The following is an 8,308-nucleotide window of genomic DNA, read 5'->3' as shown; positions in this document are numbered from 1 at the left end:
ACAAACTACCCTACTCGGCCAAAGTTGCCATCTCCATCCCATTCGATTCTACTGTCGTCTCCCTTGGAGAAATCAAATAGAGTGATTCGATCTTGTTGTTGTTGATCCAAGGGCCACCTTTCAGTACCACATTCCTACCAGAATCATGTGGAGAAGGCTCGCGATTCAGCTACGATCGCTCGAACCAGCCCGATTCGCATCCAGGCCGGTCCGATGCGCCGCGGCACCTTCTGCCGCGCCAAGGAATGTCCTCCGACCATCCGCCGCCTCCTATCGACATTTCTCTGCATCTGGTTGGTGCCTCCGCCTAACCCTAAATTTTTAATTTTATAGTAGTTCTGTAGATTTAGATTGGTCCATATGAAATTCTATTGCTCTGTAGATTTAGATTGGTACATATGAAATTTTATAGCTCTGTCGATTTAGATTGGTGCATATGATTGTGATTCCGCGATTATTATGATATTCGATTTTCGGGTGATTAATTTTTCATAAATGATTAGGGAATGCCTCTGCATTAAGAGTGGAAGATGTAGTGCCCATCGCTACTGGTCATGAGCGAGAGGAGCTGGAAGCTGAGCTTCAAGTTAGTATTTTATCTCTGGCTACATGTTTTTGCTTTTAGCAATAACATATGGAGTAATATTTTTCTTACAATTTGTATTGAATCCTTTTTAACTAGGGAAAGGACATTCTCGAAATCAACCACCCCTCGGGTCCCTTTGGAACGAAGGTCAGCAATGTTTCGTATGAATTTCCTTTCAAATTTGTTTCATGTTCTATGTTGGAATTATTTTACCTTAGCTATCAGAATTCAGAACTATTATGATATTGTAGCTATTATCTTTTGAGATTCTGCCTCTCTAGTATAGAATTGATTGCTTGTGTATGCTCAATTACTCACTCAGTTGTCTTCTTAAAGAATGTCTATTATGTTTCCTGCCTTACTGTGAAATGCGCCTAACGTAGAGTCGGTATATCTACCTTTTCCTGTCCTGCAGGAAGCCCCTGCCGTGATTAAGTCTTATTACAGCAAAAGAATTGTGGGATGCCCTGGTGGTGAAGGCGGTAAGTCTTTGTTATGTGTTTTCATTGTTTACCTCTGTTTATGGATAGTGATAATCTATTCTGTGCCCAAAACTCTACAGAGGATGAGCATGATGTTGTTTGGTTTTGGCTAGAGAAGGGCAAGCCGCATGAATGCCCAGTATGCTCACAGTATTTTACGGTCAGTCTGGATAACTTCACCAAATAATGTTTATTGTTAAAGATGCTAAATTGTTTTGGTGTCTTTTTTAATGTCATAACACCTGATTCAAGAAAGCTTGACAGATCAGTTAAAACTACATATGGTCTACCGTCCATATTGCGATTCTAAGACTATCCACATTTCTATAACCGCGTTGATACTTCTTGCATAGAAATTGCTAAATGCAAATTTGAACTTGTCTGGATAGAGTCATTAGAGGAAAATGTTTTGAAATCACAAATATGCCTTTGCTTCAATTGCTTTACACTGGAACAAGATGCAAATGATTGGGTGGAAATGACTAAGGCCATCCACAACGCTGTTCCTATACCGTTCCTAAACCGTTCCTTAAACTACTATTTGCGGGCCCCACTGTACTTTTTTACTCCATTCCTTAACTAAGGAACGGAACCTGCAACCCTCCGTTCCTTAACCGTTCCTTAACCATTCCTTAAATTACTATTCATTCAATTTCATTTTTTATTTTTATTTCCAACTCAATTCAATTAAAACAAACACACTTTAATAAAATTAAAATAACATTACAACTTAAAATTCAAAAAAATAGAAAAAGACATAATTAAAATCCTAAAAAAATAAAAATTGACATAATTTAAAATACAATTTTATAGAGACAACCAAGAATAAGTTTGTCCCACATCGAAAGTGGAACATAAAACATTCAAGGATGTCTCTATAAAATAGAGACAACCAAGAATGAGTTTGTCCCACATCGAAAGTGGAACATAAAACATTCAAGGTTGTCTCTATAAAATAGAGATAACCAAGAATGAGTTTGTCCCACATCGAAAGTGGAACATGAAACATTCAAGGATGTCTTTATAAAAGAGAGACAACCAAGAAAGAGTTTTTTCCCACATCGAAAGTGGAACATAAAACATTCAAGGATGTCTCTATAAAATAGAGATAATCAAGAATGAGTTTGTCCCACATCGAAAGTGGAACATAAAATATTCAAGGATGTCTCTATAAAATAGAGACAACCAAGATGAGTTTGTCCCACATCGAAAGTGAAACAAAAAACATTCAAGGATGTCTCTATAAAATAGAGATAACCAAGAATGAGTTTGTCCCACATCGAAAGTGGAACATGAAACATTCAAGGATGTCTCTATAAAAGAGAGACAACCAAGAATGAGTTTTTCCCACATCGAAAGTGGAACATAAAACATTCATGGATGTCTCTATAAAATAGAGATAATCAAGAATGAGTTTGTCCCACATCGAAAGTGGAACATAAAATATTCAAGGATGTCTCTATAAAATAGAGACAACCAAGATGAGTTTGTCCCACATCGAAAGTGGAACAAAAAACATTCAAGGATGTCTCTATAAAAGAGAGACAACCAAGAATGAGTTTCATAAATTCGCAAGCCCATCAAATATATATGGGCTAATACGAATTTCTAGTATTCATTTATTTGTAAAAATTATTTTTAAATATAAAAAACAATTTTTATAAATAAAAATATTTTTTTTATTAAATTCGATTTTTTTTAAAAAAAATCGAATTATTGCGTCACCGTGACGACGCCCACTCGCGGGGCAGCGAGTGGGCGTCACGCGTCGAATGGGAGGCCGCCACGTCGCCTCGGCGCGTGGCGGAACGTGTCGTGCCGCGTCTAGCGGGAACGGCACCCGGCACGGAATGGCGATGACACGGGCGGCTGCAACGCGTGCCGCCGCGGTTCCGTTCCTCCGGAACGAAATAAGGCACCGCAACGGCACGCGTTGCGGATGCTCTAACGAGGGATAGGCAGCCAGTACCAGTTTATTTATGTATATAAATTACATATTGTCTTGTCTTTAGATGATTCTTGATGGATGGTTGACAACATCAACTTACCTGAGCATTACACATCTTTGGACATCTTTTGGATTGTATTTTTTCTTTGTTCATGGTTGAAATGCATCATGCATTACAATCAAAAAATTTATTAAACCAAATAAATTATAACGATGAATTTTTTAAATGTATTTTCTTGATTCATATTAAGAAATTTTCTCATTTCTAGTGAAAGCCACTTGTTTAACTTAGTTTCTTTTTGCACCTTCTTCTTTCCCATGATTCTTTGTTTGCTGCCAAGGTGTGGGATGGACTAGATGATAAACCTATTGCTTTGCTGTGTGTGCTTAGAGGTTCAGTTCAGATTTAGCTCATCTTATCTATAATCATGAACACCTGAATAATAGATAGGCTTTACTTTAACAAGTCAAGTCTTGTTATGTTAATTTGTATCACCTTTAGCATCTGAACATCCATGTTCTAAATGCTTTGTTTCCATCAAAATGTTCACAAATTTCCTTGTCAACAGTTGGAAGTGGTGGGCCCGGGTGGACCTCCTGATGGACATGGAGACGAAGATGATCACGATCACCACCACTAAAGATAGTCGGCATATTTGCTGCCAGAATAAGATCTGGTGACAGGATGAGGAGTTTTGTAATATTCTTCAGGTTTTGAAGCTCATTGGTTTTGAAACGAACTTCTTTCACTATGGCCTTGTTGCTTTGGCAACAATTGAACCTATTTCTCCTCACCTTTTTTTGGGATATAAAACATGGGAAGGTGATCCATATAAATTATGGATTTCAAACCATTGAGGATACAATAATTGCTGACTACATTTAGTTCAATGTAGTTACATTTTGTTGTTCTGCTATTGCGCAAAACTTTCAGATGGATTACCAAAATATTTTGGCAAATTTGTTTTTATTTCCTTTCCTAAATTGTTTTATTTTTAAAAATTCCATAGCTGGTTATGCTGCCTAATCATATATGTGCTTTATGAAAGTAGTACTACTATAAATTCAATAGCGCATTTTGGCCTATATTTGAAGTGATGTTTTTATGCTCAAAGTAAATTAATTAAATACGATTGCAACTAAACAATGTTTCGAAAGTTGAATTTTGTTTTCTTAGGGATTGTGATTGGGTTACTTTGACAACAAGAAATTGATCATTGTAATATTGAATTGCATAATGGGATCATACAACTGGAATCGATTCAAAAGGGACAAGAGGTTAATTTATTCTTTGGTTGTATAATAAGAATAGATGGTTTAATGGAGAATTTATTTTGCTAATATCCCACTTAATCCTTATTAAACTCTTTTCACTCTGTACCTACTTTCTTTTATATTCCCCACCTTTCATTAGTCGGTAAATATCGTTCAAATGCTGATCTTGTTATTGAAAGGGTGATGAGTCTCTCTCTAGTATATTTTCTAAATTGAAAATAAATATTTGTCCTAAATTATGTGGATTCTACTTTGTGCTTTGGATGGTAGTGGGTAATAGTGGAGTTGACACTACTAAAATATAGTCCCCTAAAACGAGTGAGAAATTTGCTTGCAAAAAGCCTATGGCATGCCTCTCTGTGGATAGAAAATATTTCTAAAATAAATATATATGTATAAAATATCTCTGTACACCTCTATGGCTCTATGCATACTTGTATTTTGTGAATAGTTCTAAGGAAAACAAAACAAGAATAGGTTATCATTGAAAACATAAACTAGCTTTTCATATAAAGATGTAGACATTGAAGTATCATTTCATTAAACTAGTTTTTAACATATATTCTTAATGCCTAGGCCTAACATAATTTAGCTTTGTCCCTTGCAAATATTCTTTCTCAATGACCTAACCAGATTGTGTCTCACATTTTTTTCCATTTAAAAGTTGATATTTTACTTTAATTTCCAACAATATCTTCATAAGCAAGAATACTCAATATACATGCATATATATATATATTCAATGATTGTATCATGAAGATGCTACACTATCAACAATAGAGAGGTGTCCTGTTGATTTTGGAGACAAGTTGTCATGCACTGAAATCCTATATTTGGAGATTTTCTATCAACAGAACCAAATACAAAACTTGTAAACCTATTGTCCTTGAAGAATACAAAATCTATAATGAATATTTAGACAAAATATGCCAAGTGAAAAGTGGCAAACAAGGGAAGGAACACTGAGATGAAAAGTTGGTTTGGAAATGAAAAGTTTTCAAGCTTTTTTCTATTACTTCCCAGTTTTCATTACAGCCATTGAAATCTACTAGCTAGCCTAACCAACAATCTTTACTTAGATTATGTACCTCAAAATTCGATATTCTTTTGCATGTTGTATTTAAAAAACCAATCTTATTTAGGAAAACAGCAGACATCCCTACAATTTTTATTTGCATCTGTTGATAGCTTGGACAGTTAAACATGACATTCAAGAAAATGGGCATCCATCAGTCATCAAAAATATATAAACAAAATGATCATAGAGATATATGAATTATTCCTTTGTTGTTTAGAGTAAAATTCTTGAAGTTGTATGCAAGTAATAGTAGTAGTAGATCTGCTTTATATCAAGCCACTGCCAAGAAGCACAGATTCTTTTCAAATGTATACATCTACAACCCTCCCTCCAAACCTAATAATCTTAAGATTTTTCTATTACAAACTCTTATACAAACAACATGCCACATGTATATATGTGACAGTAAGATGAACTTGAACTACTATTTGTAACAGAGGAAGTAGCATATTGTTTGTTAGTATTAAGATCTGCTATTTATCTTTTTAGCTTTTGTTGTTTTGATTAATTAACTCATTGCTCTTTGCTGCTTAAAGATTCCATTCATTTGGTCCTTGTCCTTACACTCATAGGCTTAGATACCTCCCCCCTACCCTACTCCCTCTATTTTTTGAGATTTTAGGCAATGTGCAGAGCTGGTTCACACATACATTTCAATTTCATTTTCCACCACTTTTTGAGTGTATAAATAGGGGTGTGGTGCCTCAACTTCATTACATATCACAACGGAATTCTTCAACTATTGAGAACTTAAGTTTCATAGCCAAAATGAGCTTCTCAAATTCATTAGCAGGCTCTGGTGAGTGCAAATTTTCCACCATTTTATATTTCATTTAATGTCTGCATTTTGTGTTATCATTACAATGAACTGTTTTGGCTCAAATTTGTTGTGCAAATTCAGGTAGAAGAACATTTGAATTTGGAGGTACATATGTGGTTAAGCCAAGAGGAAAACACCAGGCCACGATAGTCTGGCTTCATGGTCTCGGTGACAACGGGTCCAGGTAAAGATTAAAACTAAGACCACCTTACGTTACATAAAGGGAACAACATATTGCCATTTCTTTGTGATGTCTTCATAGACATATGCTATGAGAGAAAGGGAAATGATTTTTTTTTCATATTTCTTGTCTGAAAATTGGAATATGCATTATCTAAAAGTTGTTTTTGGGTGGGTTTTTTCATAACAAAAGCACAATAGACAAAACCCTCATGCATGCACCATTTCATCCAATCTACACTATTTGGTTGTACAAAAAAAATTCAAGCCACTTGTTACTCATTTGCATTATGCATATCTTCTTGCAGCTGGTCACAACTCTTGGAAAGCCTCCCTCTTCCTAATGTAAGCACATAATCATTCTCTCTCTTCTAGGCTTTATGATTCTTACCAAACATTGTCCTAACTTTTAAATTTTGAACTTTATGATGAAGATAAAATGGATATGCCCCACTGCTCCAACTCGCCCCGTTACTTTACTAGGTGGATTTCCTTGCACAGCATGTAAGGGCAAAAAACAGATCAAATTAATCAATTTTATATCATATTATGCAGCTTAAACTGACAACCTAGCATGGTTTATGGTGTGTCAGGGTTCGATATGGGAGAGCTGTCTGAAGAAAGTTCCGATGACTTGGAAGGATTAGACGCCTCAGCAGCACACATAGCTAACTTGCTCTCAACTGAGCCTGCTGGCAGTAAGAGTCTCAACTAATCTAGTTTTCTTCATGTGATTTTGACATCCAAAAACGGGCTGTTTTGAGATGATCTTCGCCTTGTTATGTCTGTTTGCAGTAAAGCTTGGTGTTGGAGGCTTTAGCATGGGAGCTGCAACAGCTCTCTACTCTGCAACTTGCTTTGCTCGTGGCAAATATGAGAATGGCCGCGCTTACCCTATCACTTTGAGGGCCATTCTCGGCCTCAGTGGTTGGCTTCCCGGAGCTAGGTTTGGTTTCTATTATCAATAAAGAAATGACTCAATAAAATTTCTACCTTGTCCAAACAATTTGTATGTTACTAAAATGTTGACCATTTTGCCCTTGCAGGAGCATGGCTAGCAAGATTGATAGATCGGGCGAGGCAGCTAGGCGCGCTGCCTCTCTCCCGATCTTCCTATCTCACGGACTCTGTACAAAACACTACTTTATTTTTTTCATTCAATCTCTTGTTATCAAGAAAAAAGTTTACCCACTAATTAGTTTTTTTTTTTAAAAATAGGTGATGAAGTTGTTCCTCACAAACATGGCGACATATCCTACCAATCTCTTTGCATGTCCGGTTTTCGAAATCTATCTTACAAGACATATGAAGGGTACTTCTAAATTTATTACTACTATATTGTTCATAAAAATAGAAGTAATGATATATCTCAAGGGCTTTTGAGTCATTTTGCTCTTGTCTTGATGTTGTAGGATTGGACACTATACTGTGCCTAGAGAGATGGAAGATGTTAGCAACTGGCTAAATATGGCCATGAGGTTTTAGGATTTAGGGTGTTAATGGTTCGTGAGGGTTACTCGATTCGACTCGACTCGACTCGACTCGACTCATTAAAATTGGGAAAATAAAAGGGTAGTGTTGTAGATCTGTAGTAAGAGATGTGGCTTGCAAATGTGCAATGTAATTAGTGGTTTATCTTCTACTATATGCTTTTATTGACTTTGATATGAGTATTTGGGTACACAATAATATTAGAGATTTTCTCAAAAAAATTCGGTTCTTACTTTATTAGTAGTTGAATACAATTATTAAAAGTTAGATATAAATTTCGTTTGGATAAAATTAATAAAGCAACTAAAATTCATAATAGATTCAACGATAATATGTACAATGTTTATCAACATAATTATTATGGGAAATTTACAGTTTTTTTCTTACTCCTTTAATTTTTCTCCACTCTCCATTCAACTCCCAAGTATATAAACACCAATAACAAAGC

The 8,308-nt window shown here is 35.6% G+C and overlaps 2 protein-coding genes across 2 annotated transcripts; both read left to right on the top strand.

Moving 5' to 3' along the window:
* On the top strand, positions 1–4,000 carry LOC121794997 (putative cytochrome c oxidase subunit 5b-like). Its single transcript, XM_042193420.1, has 6 exons — positions 1–293; positions 504–586; positions 683–733; positions 1,002–1,068; positions 1,149–1,228; positions 3,586–4,000. The coding sequence occupies exons 1-6, from the start codon at positions 146–148 to the stop codon at positions 3,655–3,657; spliced, it is 501 nt and encodes a 166-aa protein (XP_042049354.1). The 5' UTR covers positions 1–145; the 3' UTR covers positions 3,658–4,000.
* A 1,068-nt stretch (positions 4,001–5,068) lies between these two features.
* Positions 5,069–8,078, top strand: LOC121794996 (acyl-protein thioesterase 1 homolog 1-like). Its single transcript, XM_042193419.1, has 9 exons — positions 5,069–6,168; positions 6,271–6,373; positions 6,678–6,714; positions 6,804–6,873; positions 6,963–7,067; positions 7,165–7,315; positions 7,416–7,498; positions 7,588–7,681; positions 7,782–8,078. Exons 1-9 carry the CDS (start codon positions 6,138–6,140, stop codon positions 7,852–7,854), a joined length of 747 nt encoding a protein of 248 aa, XP_042049353.1. The 5' UTR covers positions 5,069–6,137; the 3' UTR covers positions 7,855–8,078.
* Positions 8,079–8,308: the final 230 nt, after the last annotated feature.

This window comes from Salvia splendens, chromosome 3 (assembly GCF_004379255.2).
Source record: "Salvia splendens isolate huo1 chromosome 3, SspV2, whole genome shotgun sequence".
NCBI lineage: Eukaryota > Viridiplantae > Streptophyta > Magnoliopsida > Lamiales > Lamiaceae > Salvia > Salvia splendens.
Note: the sequence above shows the minus strand (reverse complement) of the source record. Positions and strands in the feature narration are given on the sequence as shown.

Coding starts and splice junctions, on each gene's coding strand:
- LOC121794997 (XM_042193420.1), top strand. CDS start 146: ATGTGGAGAAGGCTCGCGATTCAGCTACGATCGCTCGAACCAGCCCGA. Junction 294..503: donor TCGACATTTCTCTGCATCTG/GTTGGTGCCTCC, acceptor ATAAATGATTAG/GGAATGCCTCTGCATTAAGA. Junction 1,229..3,585: donor TATGCTCACAGTATTTTACG/GTCAGTCTGGAT, acceptor CCTTGTCAACAG/TTGGAAGTGGTGGGCCCGGG.
- LOC121794996 (XM_042193419.1), top strand. CDS start 6,138: ATGAGCTTCTCAAATTCATTAGCAGGCTCTG. Junction 6,374..6,677: donor CTCGGTGACAACGGGTCCAG/GTAAAGATTAAA, acceptor ATCTTCTTGCAG/CTGGTCACAACTCTTGGAAA. Junction 7,068..7,164: donor CTCAACTGAGCCTGCTGGCA/GTAAGAGTCTCA, acceptor GTCTGTTTGCAG/TAAAGCTTGGTGTTGGAGGC.